Genomic DNA, 17459 nt, shown 5'->3' with positions numbered 1-17459 from the left:
CCGGTCTGGTGTGTTAAAGAACTGTGGGCTTTCTGCCATGAAGATAAGCCGCACGTCTGCCTGCTGTCCGTTTGATAAAGCTTGCTCTATGTTGGTAAAGTATCATCACACAGTTTAGACACGGCTGCTGCAGAATGTTTGCTGATTGCTAATCTTTTTACAGGATCTCACCTTCATGAAGGATGACTTCAGTTTTCTTTAATCTTGATTTTTTTTTTTTTTTTTTATATAAAATGATCCAACGTTTTTGCTTAATGGACTAGATGGGATTTGGAAGGTCTTATTTTACTGGACTTGAAGGTAACTTATTTTTAAATGTTACTCCCTGTTCAGACAACCTGATCTGCATTAAAAATTGAAAGGGAGTTTGTGACCAAATGAAGTCTAAAAAGTTAAACTGTAAATAGTTTTTAAAGAACTGGCTAGAAAACAGAAATATGGTTAGAAAAGTCTTAAGTCTAAGTCTTAAAGTCAAACTCTGATCATCTTTAGATGTATTGGAAAAGCGTTCCTAGTGGTCTTTTACTCGTGATTATTCTTTTTTTTTGACAAAATGGGAAAAAGTGTTTTGTAGGAGAGTTTTTGCAGAGCAGCATTTGAAATTCAGGTGCATTGTGGGAACCGAGTAAGTCTTATTGCAATATTGGAGCTAATCAGACAAAGCTCAGACAAGGAAAACAAAGACGAACACAGATATTCGTCTGCAAGTAAAAGCCTCCAAATTGATCTACTGGCTCCCCAAGTATAGCACTTCTGTCAGTGCTACAGGCTTTTTCCACCTGCATTTTTTTGTCTGCTCCTGATTCACAGCGATTCAATAAAGAAATACTCTGAAATGCAATCTCCATTTTCTCAATGTAAATACGTTCTAGATCATGAAGAAATACAACACGAACAAATTCCAGTCTGGTCTTAGAGCACGTCACAGTACGGAAACGTCTCTACTCAGGGTATGCAATGATTTGTTTTTAACTATCGATTCTGGAACTTCTGCCGTTTTAATCCTTCTTGACCTTACTGCTGCTTTTGATACAGTGAATCATGATATTTTACTCTCATGATTAGAGCACTCCGTTGGTTTGAAAAGCACAGCGCTTCAGTGGTTTAAGTCCTACTTATCCAATAGGAGTTTTTCTGTCCATCTGGGACCATTCTCATCCACAAAGGTCCCACTTGGACATGGGGTACCTCAAGGCTCAATTTTAGGCCCCAATTTATTTTCTTTATACCTGCTTCCACTGAGCTCCATCTTTGAAAAACATCATGTGTCTTATCACTGTGATGCAGATGATAACCAGATTTATCTACCCTCTACAAGTGTGTAGAGAAACCATTAAGGTGTTTAGAGGAGGTTAAAGCCTGGATGAACCTAAACTTCCTCAGCTTAAATGAAAGTAAACCCGAGGTCCTTCTGTTTGGGAAAACAGACCTTCTGACAGGATGCAGCAGTGCCATTAGAGTGGTCATTAGACTCTAACCGGTCTTTTATTAGGAATCTTGGGGTTACTTTAGATTGCAGTTTTAAATTTGACAAACAAGTTAGTGCAATGGTCCAGTCCAGCTTTTATCATCTTAGATTAATCTGTAAAGTGAAGCCATATCTCCCTCATGACACCCTGGAAAGGGTTGTTCATGCATTCATTTTTTCCAGACTGGACTATTGTAACTCCCTTTATTCCGGGATGGACCAGTCTCTCCACTCTCCACATCTCACTGTGCTCTCTGCACTGGCTGCCTGTTTCATTTTGAGTTGATTTTAAAATCTTACTCTTGGTTGTTAAATGTTTAAATGGTCTGGCACCTCCTTATCTTTCTGAGCTCCTGCAGAGCCATTGTCCTCGTGGAGCTCTGCGATCTGTAGACCAGATGCTCTTAGTGGTTCCAAGGACTCGACTTGTGACCAAGGGGGACAGAGCGTTTTCTGTGGCTGCTCCTAAACTCTGGAATCGTCTTCCCCTGTCACTTAGATCTGCCAGATCCTTAAATGATTTTAAATCTCTGCTAAAAACTATTTTTTTTACATCGGCTTTTAACACCAGAGAGAATGATAATTAGGAAGCTTTTTTGTGTGCGTTTTCCTTTAATGATGATTTTATTGTTATCGTTTTACTGTGCTTCTTTGAATTTTATCTATGGTTTTAGTGTTTTTATACTTGTGCAGCACTTTGGATGTCTGGCAGATGTTAAAGTGCTATATAAATAAAGATTGATTGATACAGAAAGATACAGAAAGTTAAACACAAACACGTAATGTTCATAAAACTTTTTATTAACTATCATACAAGCTCAAATGTACACTTCTAGCTAAGAAATGTCACTGTGGAACAGCAACATGACGCTTCAGATCAGTAAATGTGAGGAACGGATTCTGATTGGTTTCAGAAAACTTAAATATCACACGTGTAACAGCAGAAAGGCATTTAGTCAAGAGACTGTACATTATTCTATTTTACATTTGCAACCCTACAACACCTCTACACAACAAATGATTCAAGAAAATGAAAGCCACACTCCGCTCCCTAAGCATCCCCATTAGTAACCAGAGTTATGGGCTGTTTGCTTCCAGGCCGGATGTTAAAGGTCTTGCCGTACTGCTGTTTGAATTTGGGCTCGCTGCTGTGAGGGGAAGCACACACAGAGTGAACATCAACAAACGTGCCAGCCGCTCATTGTTTGTTTGAAAGCTGCCAGTCTTACCTGGTAGGAGCTTTGCTGCTCTGATACTTTTTCACCACTTTGCTCTCCAACTCCTTCATGTTCAGAGTTGCTGCTTTGCTGGGAACAGCAGTGCTTTGGCTCTGTGGTTCGGCTCTCGGCACAACTGGGACCTTTTTGTCCTCGTCGGACGGACTGGTGACCCAGTCATCGGTGGACTCTGCCTCCTTCATCGGTGTCATTTTCTGGTCCATCTCCAACATTTTCCTTTGTAATATGCTGACAAGAGTCGCCTGGCTGGGAGACTGAGCCGTTGGCAGCTGACTGTGCTCCAGCTTGAGCTTTGTCTGGACTTGAGGCTTTGGTTTGACATGTTTGTCAGGTCGTGGGAGCGTTGGAGGGGGAGGAGGTGCTGTTTTACCGGGGGGTGCTGTGTTGGGAGGAGGTGCTTTATTAGCAGGGGGTGCGGTGTTGGGAGGAGGTGCTTTATTAGCAGGGGGTGCAGTGTTGGGAGGAGGTGCTGTTTTACCGGGGGGTGCAGTGTTGGGAGGAGGTGCTGTTTTACCGGGGGTTGCAGTGTTGGGAGGAGGTGCTGTTTTACCGGGGGTTGCAGTGTTGGGAGGAGGTGCTGGGACTTGAGATGGAGGGGCCTCGGTTGATGTACTATTTTTCATTGGTGGTACAGGTGAACAGACGGTGGGGGGGGGCTCGGTTATTTCGCTGAAATCGTCAAACTCTGGGGGCGGGGGCAGCAGGGGGACATCCAGCTCCTCGGTTTGGGGGTATGAAGGGCTGAACGTCTGCTCTGTCAAGTTGCTCCCTATTGAAGATGCTGTGGGTTTGCTGGGGGCCGGATCAGAGGAAGGCCTGTGTTCCCGGGTTGGTAGGGGGCCGCTTTGTTTTTGGGGAGTCTGAACTTGTGCATGTTCTGCAGACACTGCAGCCTTTGTGCCGTCCAATACCCTTACAGGAGCTGGAGGGTCGGCTATTGACGTGCCAGCGAAGGACTCCGAAGGGGAGGAGCTCCGGTGAGAGCTGGAGGCCTCACTCGTGTTGCTGCCTTCTCGTGACAAAGGCTGACTTGTTCTGAGTTTCTCTCTCTCTTTGGCTGCCTGTAAGAGAGCTAACGGAGATAACGAAGATGAGGAGGAGCCCTCTCGCACCCCTGAGATTTCATTGGCCCTCAGATTCCGAAGCTTACGATCCAGGATTGGACTGGCATGGCGGCTGTAAGTTGGACCAGACTGAAGGTGAACGTTGGTCACTGGCTGAAGCTTTGGAGACTCCGGCGGTTTAGGGGTTTCAGACTGACTTGACACTGTGTCTGTTTTGGGTTCCTTGTTCGTCTCAGGCAGAGGAGGCTGGAGGATTTCCAAGTTCTTCTCCACATCCTTAGGCACTGGTTTGGTGGGGGGTGTTACCAGTGTGGGTTTTTTTGTGTCTCCGCTCACAAGCACAGTAACGGGGGCCCCAGATTGAGGGTCTTCAAGGATCAACATCTGCTTAGGCTTCGTGCTGTGATCCTCACTCTCTTTGAGAAATGTGGTCTTTGGAACGTCATAAACCTTTGCTGTGATTTGGGGATTGAAGGTGGAGGCGGTGACTGAGCTTTGGGGGGGGGTTGATGCAGGAGTGTGAGGTGGGGAGTCGATGATGAATGCAGACGATGTTCTTACAGGTTTTGGAGGCGGAGCCTTGAAAGTCTTGTGTTGCCTCTCTGCAGGAGGCTGTGCTGAGACGGGTGGAGCAGCCTTGGAAACTGGGGCGAGTGGTGGGCCAGAGACGGCTGCAGAAGATGAAGAGCCAGTGGAGCTGGTGGATGGAGGTTTGGGTGGAGCCATCGGAGGCGGCTTTAGTAGGGATAAATCCTCTTGCTTTGTGGGTGGTGGAGTGAAAGGAGGATTTGGTGCAGGCATTGATGGCGGTTGAAGGGCTGACATGTTTAGAGTGCTGAGGTCACCCAGGAAGTCGGGTGGAGGCGGGATGAAAATGTCAGGAGGAGCTGGAGGTGGCACTGAAGGAGGAGGGGGCGGAGGTGCCGTTGAAGGAGGAGGAGGAACGAATGCGCCACTATTGGAGACTTTAGGCCCACTCAGAACCGACCCGTTGGGCAGCGGATCTTTGACAACTGAAGGAAACAAAAACAAAAAAAGAAAACTGGGTGAAGGTCATTTAAAAAAAATAATTCTTAACCTAAACTCAAAGAAATGTTTTGTGTGATCCGGTTAAAGTTCAGTTCACTCTTGTTGAAATGGTGGTAAAAGCTGAAAAACTAAATTAAAAGGAAAGCCGCAAGCGCTGCTGTTGGACCAGCCCCTGCCCTCGCCGCCGCCTTTGATCCAACCCCGGTAGGTGAGCAGGGACTACTGTACATGTGCCTTATTCTCCACCTCTTCCCCAGCCGCCCTGGTTAGAGCTGCAAGTGACTAACTAATGGAAAGGAAAAAAAACACTTTTTTAAACAATGGCGTCTTGTCTGTTGGTTTTATCTTCTCAGCAACCATTTTATGTCATGGTTGCCTGGGGGAGACAAACAGATCTGTCATTTTTAGAAGAATCTGCCAAACGGAACTTTTAAATTTCCCTGGCAATTGAAGTTTTTGTTAACCACGGCCACATTTGTAATGTAGATGCATCATATGTTAAATTGTTTCGTTCAGCTCGAGCCAGTGACTCCTGTGTACAATTTTCACTATATGTGCGAGCATCAGGGGAACGCCACTTTTCAAGCTCGCCACACTAAAACTGTTCAAAATCTACAACTTGTAACATTTTTTCTAAAGTAGCTTCCCAATGATGCTAGTGGGATTAGGAGGTGATAGTTCAAACTCCCTAAGAGGAGTTGTAATTTGTAAAAGGTACTAAAGGTGTTATTTTAGGAAAATCCAAGATGGCGGCCTGTTCCCGAGGTCAAAGGTCGGCAGTTGTGGCTGTAGACCACACCTGGGGGCATGTGTGTAAAAGATCGCTTAAACAAATCATATTGTGGGAAATTTTTAACAAATTCCAGACTTTGCCACAAAATAGCCAGCTGTGTTAGTCCTGTGGCTATCCCATAATAATTTCCTTTGTATATCCCAACACGCGAATTTTGATTTGGTTGGCGGATTATAAGACATTTGAGCCCCATGAGAGATTTTGGCCAGGTTTGTGTTTTGACGGTTTTGCCCACTGTGATGTCATTGTTTTCTTCTTATTTTTTGGACCACATTAAAGCCTAAAATGATTAAAAACACACATTTAAGCTTAAAATAAAGAACACATTCCTGGTGTCTTTTTTACTACACATTTCCTCTCATTTTTGCTGCCGTTTGGACACTTCCAGGGCTGAGACTGAGCCTGGACAAACATTTACCTGCCCTGAATTCTCCTTCCCTCTGATAGCTGTGATCCATCAGCCGAGTCTGACTAGAAGAACCATAAATGACCTCAGCCTTTCCAAATACAGGGACGATTGCCTTGCAGGCATTCTTAACTTAAAGTAAACACTGAGGGTTGGCGGGTTGGTTACCTGAGCCGTTGACCTTTGGACCGCTGGCAGGAGGAAGGACAGGGACTGTGGGAGTTGGGACGGCGTGTCCGTGAAAACTCTCCAAGGAGAACTGTGAGGAAGAATCCAGACATCGTCAGAACGTTGAACCCACTGACACAAGACGCAAACGTGAAACAACAGAACAGAACATCATTAAAAAAGAGAACATTCTGTTGTACAACATCCTTTCCTGTTTTTTCCCCAAAGTTTTTGCTGGCAAGACTTTATTCCTGAGGCGACCCAACCAGTTTTCAGGTATTGCAGCACTTGATGTTCCTCCAGAATATGATGCATTACCAGAGTGAATGAAGAGCATTAAAAGGTGATGCCGAAGAAGATCCCTGGCCTCAGAAACAGACTTTCACCACACATATATACATCTCTAACCTAATCTGGCAGGTTAGTGAAAACAAATCTGTAGGTGGAGCAATGAACCGGCACGTTATTTGGTTATGAGCAACGCTTGCTGAATCGATGGACCCACCTATGTTGTCTCCGAATCCCTGGCTGTCACTTAGAGACCTGCGTGTTTGTGTGCACATCTCTACGTGTGTGAGCCAGAGGTGAAAAAATGCAGCCGACAACTTTATGAGACCAAACCCGTCAAACGTAAACACAGACTGTGTTGACACAAGAGAGATCTTGTGATGCTTGATCTGCATATTTGCTGCTTGAAAAAAATCCTTCTCGCAACATTAATGTCTTCTTACTTCAAATGGGAATCAGGCTGAAAGCTCATTTTGATTTATTTAGTTTGTAAACTAAAGCTAAAATTCATTAGCTTGCAGTTGGAATGAACAATATGTGCTGCAATATACCTCCATTAAAACGAGTTTAACGGACTGCGTTAACAAAGTCAATCGACAATAGTGTCTGCTGTGATCACACCCCACATGACACCAGCTTTGCTAATAATGCGTCTTGCATAGCTGCACGTTTCAAAGGCCTGCATGGCAGCCCGAGGGTGCGACGCTGAGAAAAGTGTGTGATCTGGTTTGGTTTAATCTGCCTTTTCTCTGCACCGTGACTCACTTTCTGCTGTCACAGCCGTCCTTGCCCATGAGCTGCTGGGCGTGCCACGTCCACATGCCACAGAAACACTCCCAAACAACAAGGTGTGGGAACGGCAGGGCAGATGAGGCATTTGTTCACACCATGACGAGATAATGAGAGGCCTGTCACCTATTACACATCGATTAACCTGACTGAATAGATGTGGCTGCCACACAAATTTAGTGAAACTGAGCTTTCGGTGGGAGGCTCAATTGATTACTTTTTATCTTAACATTGCAAATTGCCACTTAGTTGAGTAAATTACAATAAAAACACAGCAAATTTAGCAGCAGAAGTTCCTGGTGCCTGTGGGGGAGCTTTGTAAAGCTCTTCTTCAAAGCATGGGTACTTTCTGCACGCCGCCCTGGTTTCACGGCAGGAAAACCAAGCACACGTGGGATGCAGCTCAGGAAAGTAAGTCAGCAGCTCAGATGGCTGCCGGCTCAAATCTCAAGTTCTATTCGGAAACATCCCGCTGCCGCTTTGTAAAGTCTTTAAGCAGGTGATCTGAGAAGAAATGTTTTCCTGAATTGATATCAGACTCTGGTATCTCCAAGCCTTTGTGGAGCTTCATGGAGGGCAGAGTAAGACTGCCAACTTCCTGAATAGATTCCTATCAGTCTGAAAAATTAGGATTCAATTTATGATTCGTTTTGACTGAAAAACAATATTTTTGTAAATCAAAAAAGGACTACATCTTGTATAACCTGCTTACAAGGGGCTGCATGGTGGCGCAGTGGTTAGTGGTCTTGCCTCACAGCAAGAAGGCCCCAGTTCAAGTTGTTCTCCCCTTGCATGCGTGGGTTTTCTTTTGGCTTCCTCCCACCGTCCAAAAACACACTTCATCAGTTCATTGGTTCCTCTAAATTGTCCCTAGGTGTGAATGCGTGTGTGATTGCGGCCCAGCGTCAGACTGGTGACCTGTCCAGGATGACCCTCTGCCTTCACCCAGGAGTGGCTGGGATAGGCTCCAGCAGCCCCGTGACCCCGAAAGGGACAAAACGGGTTTAGAATATGACTGAATGAACGAACAATGGTTTCAAACTGAAAACAGGTTTTGTGCGGTGCAGTCATCTTCCACTGATGTAAGATTTGGCAAAAGGCTAGTACTTTATTAATCAATGATTATAGATAAATAGAACTTTATTGATCCCATGACAGGAAAACTGCCTTGTTACTGAAGCTCAAAAAATGTAGAACATAAATGTACTCACAGGGACGTGCTTGACTGTGGGCCTGGACCGAACACTGGCCATCCCCGACTCAGGAATTGCAGAAGGTACAACCCTAAACTCCACGTTATCTAAGGAGAAAAAAAGGGATTTTTCTTCACACAAACTACTTTTGATGCTTGTTTTATTGGCTGTGCCTGCAGTTCAATTCTGCTCACAGAAACATCACGTGCAGACCGGGACTCAGTTATACAACATTTAAATGCACTCAGGCTTGGCCATTTAGTCAGATTAAGTGGGGTGACGCCTGAACATGGTTCCTCTGATGTTTGAATGCCTACATGACAGTGCAAGAACAAAGTGAAGCAACATATTTATCATTTCAATTCTGCTATAGGGTTTACATCTCTAGTTAAATGTGCAAAGGACCTAAAAGTTAAACAGACTCAAGTTTTCCAGAGCAAATTCTCAGAACAATAAGAGAATGATCAACTCGTACACAGTAAACAGATAAAACAATGGCTACCAGAAATCATAACTGCCACCTCTGCACACATCTCAGTGATTTTCTGTCACATCTGTTCACCTATTTTACTTGATCTATTTATTTGTCTTCTTCTTCGTCTACTTTTTCCTTGGTGGTTGCTACTGTTTATTGAATTTACAGTTATTAACGACCCCATCTGCGTTGTGTCTGCTGTTGTCTGCTCTCTGTTATCCTTTCTACCGGGATTTCATTTGTCTTTAGGGACCGAAGATGGAAATTAGCCTAAAGGCTATAATCTTGTAAATTTGCATTTTGAAATGTTACATTAATAGAGGCTTTGCCTGTCTTAAATGAACAAACAAACAAAGGCAAACTGTGGTGCAGCTGAGCGGACCAGAAAAAAAGGAAAAGCCAGAAAGTTGGTCTTTTTTTGTCATTCGGTGTCACGCTCTTTGTCCAATTACTGGGTGGACACTTTTCTCTGAGAAGCACTGAGTCTCTGTGAAGCCTCGGCTTCTTCTGGCCACACTTTTTTTGGCAGTTTTTTCAACAAAAAGCGGCTGAAGAAAGCAAAGAGTTTTGCCTCAAACTTCCTGTATCTGTGGGATTTCACATTGCAGACTAAAAATGCCAGGTTGTGGCTCCATATCACTGCAGTATGACTAAGCTGGGGTGTCAAACCAGTCTAACCAAATGATTCATGGCCCACATCCTGATTTAAATAGACAAATGTTTGTCATTTGGAAATTTTGCATAGCAATTGCTCTTGTCACCAGTAAAAACAAAACTATTAAAAAGAGCCCTAAACCTTATTCAATAAATAAAAAATAACTCACACACAGCTCCATTTCAAAACTTGAAATTACCCATTGTTCTTAGTTTGTTATGTAATTATGTGACCTGAACTGTCAATGTCAGGATCAAATCTGAAAGGACGGAAATCATTTTAGAGAATAAACAACAAAACGGGTGGATTTCATTGGCGCAGCAACATCCATACAGGTGTTATACGATGGAGATCCGTTCAAAATTCAACGTAACGTGACTAAAAGTGACGCATAACTGAAGCAGGTCCAGTGAAATGTTCAAACATACGGATTAGTTGATGAAAAACAGACGATATATTTCATATAGGAGGGAGTTCAGGTCAAGAGACCAGACATCTCGCTTTACAAGAACAATGGCTGAAAACACCAGCAACAAGAGAAGAAGATCATGAGCTGATAAAAAGAAACGCTGTTTTCAAAACAATAAAATACTCCTACTACAATCGAAGCCTAAAATAGCCTAAAACATTTAAGCAGAGACAACCACATGTTTTCTGTTTTCATGGTCCCAATAACACATAATAGTATAATGTCTATTCTAAATCCATTATTAAATGACACATCAAGAAACAGCTACATCACATAAGGATATTAGCTGTTTAGTTTATTTAGTAAAAATCCAACATAAAGCGTTTGATTAACATTTATTTATTAGTTATAAACTAAGCAGCGAGAAGCCAAGATATGTAACAGCAGCATTGGTGAAGATCTAATCAGCTGTAGTAGAGTCGCACTAACATGTGAAGTCTGTTTTCAGACAGCTCCAAGTGCAAAGGTGGATCTGGAGACATTCTGTTCATTCCTGCTCGACTTTCCAGTAAACCTGCTCACCTCTGTCCGCCACCTCCACGCTGGGCCCGAACAGGGACTCGCTCTTCCGGCCCAGAAGGTTCAGCGACCTCTTCTTCATCGTTGCTGTCTGGTTCTGGTTCGTCAACTTCAGCGGGTCAGAGACTCATCTTCCATGTACATCCGGGGAAACGCGCAGGTGAGAGGCTGTTTTCTGCGGCAGGTGCAGCGCCGCACTGCAGGAGGATCTGCTCCAAGAACACTGTCCAAGACGGGCTCAGGAAGTGGGGAAGCTCCGCCCACAGAGACACACGCCCCGCCCCCGCCCGGCGAGCAGCAGGTGAGGCCTGGACTCACCTTTCACGTTCCAGCACAGGTGGCACCTGCAGAGCTCTGTGAGCCCCGTTCCTTATGGAGGGATATTTATGCCCCCCCCCCCCCCCCCCCCCCCCCCGCTGCACACAAAACTTTCTGAGTTGCAAATTAAAATATTAAATATCTGCTTTCAAAAAAAATATTTTTTGCTTTGAAGATTTTTGTATTTTTTGCTTTCAAAAAATATTTTTGCAAAACAAATGTTTTTGCATGCGTTGTGTCATCTTGCTTTTTTTATTTTTTTTTCTTACTTTGATTTTGCTCACATAAGTACAGTGGCGCCACCAGACCAACACATGCCGACCCCACTAGCCATTATAGACTGTGGAAGTACCACTTATGCATTTCATCCCAAATGCACAGCCTGCAGGCGGCGAGTCGCTCTGATGATCTGAACCGGCCCACACACACCCCCTCCCTGCTGCCTTTGCGTGCGCAGACATCTATAGCTAAAGATGTATGGAAGCGATTTTGTGGCATAGTTAAAATAAAAACCAGAAATGCTTTTTCATTTTCAAAATAAAGCTGCAACTTTTGACTCAAAATTAAAGTGAAAAAGCAATCCACCAAAATGCTTTTTCATTTTCTTCTTCAACACCGCTTATTCTGTCACTTATTTAAAATGATAATGAAAAGGGTATTTGACATTTCATTTTCAAAAAATTATCTGGTAAATGTGTAGCAAAATTCATTTAGAAATGTCTAATTTGACAATTAAAACGGATTAACAGAAATGCTTTTTCATTTTCAAAATGAAGCTGCATCAAATGACTCAAAGCTCAAGGCTATTTTCTGTTTTAGACCCTAAAGGCCTGTTCACACCGGGACGAATTTCACCGGCGATTTTCGCCGACGCTTAACGCCTCGTGACTAAACAAAGGGCACCAATGAGAGAGTGTGCACACCGACGCGAAAAAACGCCACGCGTCAAAGCGTCAAAAAAAAAACGCCTCGGGTTCGGTTTTTTTTCCGACGCGTCGAAATCTATTCGACCAATGAGAATGGCGCTTTTGCCCACGTGTCTGGAGCTTCTGAAGTTACAGTAAAACACAACTTGGGGGCGCTCAAACACAAAACTGCCTTGCTGAGCACACATACCAGCGAAGAAGATAGACGCCAAGTAGCGTCTACACTGCCGCGAAGAAATAATGACGGACATTCTAAAATATCCCCGAACCAAGCACCAGTAAGAGCTACTGGTGCTTGAAATATTCACGTTTTCTTTGTATTATTCTGACAAGCGTGTAAATACTTGCTCTCTTCTTCTGAGTGAAAAGCGACTTTAAGAAGCCTAAATTTGCGCAGCGCCACCTTGTGTACAGGAGTATTTCTGTTTACATTAAGCGCCATCTAATGTCAGGGAATGAAATTGCATGTTCACTCCACTCATCGTCAGCGAAAATCGCCTGAGTGTGAACACAAAAAACGTGGCGAAAAACGCTGGCGAATAACGCCTGGCGAATATTCGTCCCGGTGTGTACGGGCCTTAACAGGGTTTCTGTGGCTAAATAAAGTTAATATTTGTTGAAAGTGGATTTATGTTGCTGTTTTCTTTTGTTATTGTTAAAAGATATAATTTTAGGTATACTTAAACAATTATTATAGATACCGATCTTATTTATTGTTACCGCAGCGAGGGGGTGGTGGTGGTTGGGGGGGGGGGGGGGGGGGGGGCATTGTCTTTTTCCTGGGGGGGCCTTGCAAAAAATAATTGAGAAGCACTGGTGTAATCGATGACATCATATCCGGCGTCAATAAATAAGAAAATAGTGAGCATGGTGTCTGAATTGCTTTTAAAATTCAGGGCACTACATGGTGCCGCACTATGTCGTTTTTTAGTAGTTAGGGTTCAGGGGGGGAATTTGGACAGAGCCAAAGTGTTTCCACGCATTGGACTGGAATGATGGACTGATCCATTTTCTCTGACATCACATGTGTGTTATCGGCTGTGGTTGTTTTTACGTTGCTAGGTAGTAGAATAAATCTTTTTGCCTCAATCCAAATGGTATCTTCCAAGTTCAATTATCGATTTTCTAATTTTGAGAGCATCTGTTATTAGTATAGGTTGATTTGATTCAGTTCAATTCTGCCTCAGACAGATCAATCTGGTTGGATTGAAGGAATAGGAATTGATTCATCGGTGAATCGATGAATCATCACAATCCTACTAAATATTTATCTTCAAGGAGAAAATGGAAGTTACAGTCATCTAAATGGCTTTTGGCTTTTGTTTGGTCTACGCAACAATTCTGCGACAAATTACAGCTGAATCTGCTCTAATCTGAATATTACAGCGGTGAAAACAGAACTCCACCTTCAGTTTCCCTTTTACTGTCCTCCACGTTTGAGCTCATTGATGGCATTTTTCTGTCACCACTTCAAGCAGGGGTTTGCTGACAGTCTCTGTACAAACATGGCAGCTTTTTTAAGAGTTAAGTGATCCATTAAACACCACTTGCCTCTCACAAGGTTTACATTTACTGTTAATGTTGTCGTTTTACAGCTCCTAAGGAAAAAATTGAACTAAACATAAATGAGTGCAAAAATAGAGAAAGTCTATAGTGTTTCAGTTTTCTTTATTGCATAAAGTTATTTTTTTTTAAGGTTTAGTCATTAGTAAATTGTTCTTAACTTAATAAATTACTTAATGCCCTATAATGTTTAAGCTAAACATATTAAAACAGTGATTTGTGAAGAATGAAGGAAATCAGAGGGGAAATCTCGTGATTTTTTAGAACACACTTACACACAGACTAACACACAAGTATGCAGATCAGTTATTAACTTTTACAGCATAACGAAATGAAAGAAGAAGAACAAGCGGCATCTCAGAAAAAATGAAAGCATCAACAGGAGTCTTTTAGAAACATTTTTTCCAGGACACGAAAAACATTACCATAAAAAAATAATAGTACGGTAATAAATAAATAATGAAACAAGAATTAGCTAACAGAAGAAATGTTACAATGTGTTCGCCAATTATGAGTCGACAAGCCGCCCATAAAGGTAAACAAAACTGGCCCATTGCAAATACACACTTTGCAAAAACGTATCCATCCGGCCAACCAACGTGTTCAGTCACAGGAGTCCAGAAGTCATAGAACATCTCTGACCTCAAATGAAGTTTAGCAGTTATTTTTTCCATCAAATAAACTTTCCTCAAAGCCTCCAGCCACTGTTCAAGAGTCGGGGGTGAGGTTTTAAGCCAAGATCTGGTAATCATCTTTTTTGCCACTAGTAGAAGAATTTGTATAAGTTTTGCTTTTTTCTTCTCTATACCTTCTTCAGGAAAAATGCCTATTATATAGATATAGTAAAGTAGATTTAATGGCAAATTGACTTATGCCATAACTTTAATATTGTTTTGAATTCCCTGCCAGTATGGTATCAGAATAGGGGGATCCCAAAAAATATGTGTTTGATCTCTAATTTTAATGCATTTTCTCCAACATAAATCAGATTTACTTTTGTCATATTTAGATATGGTGAAAGGCAGCTTGAAATATCTCATCATAATCTTCCAATTAAACTCATTCCATGTTGGACTGTTTGTAATTTTATGAGCCCCCTCGCAGATTGATTCCCACTTTTCTTCCTCAATGACAATGTTTGCCTCCAACTCCCATTTTCCTTTCAGATCTAATCAATTATTTGACACGTGTGCCTGCAAACATTTGTACATATTTGATACTATCTTCTTTGATTTATCGACAATGCTTCTGATCATGAAATGTTCTATTTGAGTTGGTGGTTGTCTCAAAACCTCCCATTCCCCACAAAACCTTAAGTAGACCCTTATTTGCAAATATCTATAGAAATCCTAGGAATCTATACCATATTTATCCTGTAATCGTTTGAAACACTTTAAGATGTCTCTGTCAAATAGTTGATGTATTGTTAATAAACCTTTTTTGCCCCAATCTGAGAAACCAGGATCTATGTTGTTTGGAAAAAATCAGCTAATTTGGAAATTTTTCGTACTCTTGAAGTTGTCAGGAGGGCGCCAATGTTTTCCTCACGGTTGACCATACGCTCTGTGTACACAATACCAAATCATTTTTTATTTTGAGGTCTCTCCATTTTTTCTGTCCCAAGAATGGTGCTACTTCAAATGAAACTGAGGGGGAAGCATAGTTCTCCAGTTTTATCCAATTTGTGTCCTCATCTTGACTCACCCATTCAACCAGCTCTCTTAGTTGAGCCGCCCATTAATAAAACTTGAGAATGTGGCAATCGCCGTCTTTCTTAGAACTACATAGTAATTTTTTCCGAATTCTAGGCTTTTTGTTTTGCCATACAAATGTCGAGATCATCTTATTTAATGTTTTAAAAGTGGAGGATGGGATCCATATGGAAAGAGCTTGAAAAAGATATAACAGGCGAGGGAGAACGTTCTGACCATTTCTATTCGACCTACTAAGGACAGAGGTAAGATTTCCCAGCGTATTAAGTCAGATTTTAAGTTTAAAATCAATTTACCATAATTTTCTATATACATTTTGGAATTTTGTGGCGTAACCATTACTCCTAAATATTTCAACCCTTGGGTGGTCCAATTAAATGAAACAATAAAGCACGGGTGAAATTCCATAGTCTCCAGCACACGTTCAAGATACAAGCAATTAACCCTATCAAATGCTTTTTCAGCATCTAAGCCAGGGGTCGGCAACCTTTTTTACTCAAAGAGCCATTTGGGACCGCCCCTAATGAAAAGAAAGCACTCGGAGCCACAACCCGTTTTGATATTATTATATATATTATGCATGTATATATTACATCAAGGGTGCTCATTACATCGATCTTCAAGGACATGAGTGTAGATCGCGGGCCAGAAAAGATAAAAAAAAAAAGTACTTCTTAAAAATCCACCAGCCAATCAAAATCCTCACTGAGAAGTACGGGACTTGATTGACATGTAGATTGGCCAATTGGACATCCTCTGAAACATACATCAATGCACATGCACACTGTGTTCTTAAAAGGATGATACCGCGGTCTAGTTGGGAGGAGCCACCAGCTGAAGTTCTGGTCTGATCGCTGCATGGAGCGATGTGTTTATCAATGCATGGTAGACACTGAGAATGTGGAGAGCTCAGGATTATTATTTTGAAGAGTTCTACTTGGTAATCATGTTTCCATGTTTGAGTTCATAAAATCATCCCAGGGAAAGTCTCTGCTTCAGCCCCGGCAGGGAAAGCTGCGTCTCAATCTGACGCCCGTGTTTTCATCTCTCTGACAGAGTTGGAAGGTAAAAGCCCTCCTCCGCCTCTTTGCCTGCTTTTCCTCTCTACCTGTTCACCTGTTCATATCCTCTGCAGCTGAGAGTTGGTTTCCCCCGCGCTCCTCAGTGTGTCCTACACAGAGAGCGCAAAATACGGTAGTCGGGGCGCTTCAGCGCAGCACAAGGATGAAAGAGCCGGACTCAGGTTATAGGGGGGATAGAGCGGGTTAAGAAAATGAATGGAAGAAGGCGGCCGCTGAAGAAATATTCAATATTGTACACATTTTATCATTAGTCAGAACTATCTTTTATTTAGAAAAATATTTTATTTTTCTAAATCAGTCCAGTGCGGAAAAAAACATCAACAAAAGTTATGTTGGGCGGTTTTTGGCTGGGTCTGGCAGTTTTCAGATGACTTTTGGGCTGGAAAACTGTGACTCTATCTGGCGCAAGCTCTCTGTCATCAGCAAGTTGCTCTCTGCCCCGCGGCACGTCAAGTTCCCGGCAGAAGATCACTCCGGACCGCGTTTGTCCTCCTGCTATCAGCTCTGCAGTTCTCGCCCGATAAATACGAGCTCATTTAGGAAGCTGGTTTTGACGTGGTACGCGCTTCGTACGGAGCCAGCAGATGAACAAACTAAAATAAAATTTAATTATTATAAAATACTCATTATTTTCCAAAGTCACAGGGAGCCACAACAAAAGGATGAAAGAGCCACATGTGGCTCCGGAGCCATGGGTTGCCGACCCCTGGGCTAAGCTGACAAGCATTGAAGGTTCTGGTTTCTTTTTAGCTGCCTGCACATTATTCAGCATTGTTCTTATATTATTTATTCCGAAATCTAGTGGTTGTACATTAAAATGCAGTCGGAAAGGGTAGGGAGCCAGGGCAGCTGGATTAATAATGGGGTGACATGAGAAAACCTGGATAATTTGGTTAAAAGCCTTGCAGCAGCGTTCTGGACAACCTGAAGCCGTTCTAGAGATTATTTGCTTAAACACGTGAAGATGGAGTTGCAGTGATCAAGATGGGAAGATATAAAAGCGTGGATTACCATCTCCATCTCAGAGCGTGACACAATTAGACTCAGTTTTGCAATGTTTTTTAGATGATAAAAACAAGAACGAAACAAGTGACCCGACATTAGAGTCAAGGGATAAAACCAGGTCAAGAGTCGCCCCAAGGTTCCTGACAGAGGGCTTGATAAGGGAAGCAAGAGGACAGAGCTACTGGACTGTCTGTGGGAGGCAACTGCCAGGAGCACAGACTAGGACCTCAGTTTTGGCTTCATTTAGTTGGAGAAAGTTATTATTCATCCAACTGAATCCGGACATCTGCGTAAAATCT

General features: G+C 42.7%; 1 protein-coding gene and 1 long non-coding RNA gene across 2 annotated transcripts; one reads left to right on the top strand and one right to left on the bottom strand.

Moving 5' to 3' along the window:
* The first annotated feature begins 158 nt into the window (after positions 1-158).
* On the top strand, positions 159-4517 carry LOC144992100 (uncharacterized). The gene is made up of 3 exons (XR_013655899.1): positions 159-300; positions 873-950; positions 4379-4517. It is a non-coding gene; the product is annotated as an uncharacterized LOC144992100 (long non-coding RNA).
* LOC101167698 (uncharacterized) lies at positions 2249-10801 on the bottom strand. The gene is made up of 5 exons (XM_004068543.5): positions 10558-10801; positions 8455-8543; positions 6167-6257; positions 2698-4783; positions 2249-2616 (listed from the first exon to the last, which is right to left on the bottom strand). The coding sequence occupies exons 1-5, from the start codon at positions 10634-10636 to the stop codon at positions 2520-2522; spliced, it is 2442 nt and encodes an 813-aa protein (XP_004068591.1). The 5' UTR covers positions 10637-10801; the 3' UTR covers positions 2249-2519.
* Between the last annotated feature and the right edge of the window lie 6658 nt (positions 10802-17459).

Source organism: Oryzias latipes, chromosome 5 (assembly GCF_053564925.1).
Source record: "Oryzias latipes strain Hd-rR chromosome 5, Olatipes_Hd-rR_3.1".
In the NCBI taxonomy this organism is placed as follows: domain Eukaryota; kingdom Metazoa; phylum Chordata; class Actinopteri; order Beloniformes; family Adrianichthyidae; genus Oryzias; species Oryzias latipes.
This window is presented reverse-complemented; position numbering and strand designations above follow the sequence as displayed.

Excerpts from the sequence above, each read along its gene's own strand:
- LOC101167698 (XM_004068543.5), bottom strand. The coding sequence starts at position 10,636 with ATGAAGAAGAGGTCGCTGAACCTTCTGGGCCGGAAGAGCGAGTCCCTG. Across the intron at positions 8,544-10,557 it reads CGTGGAGGTGGCGGACAGAG|ATAACGTGGAGTTTAGGGTT; the intron begins GTGAGCAGGTTT and ends TTTTCTCCTTAG. Across the intron at positions 2,617-2,697 it reads AGCAGCAAAGCTCCTACCAG|CAGCGAGCCCAAATTCAAAC; the intron begins GTAAGACTGGCA and ends TTCCCCTCACAG.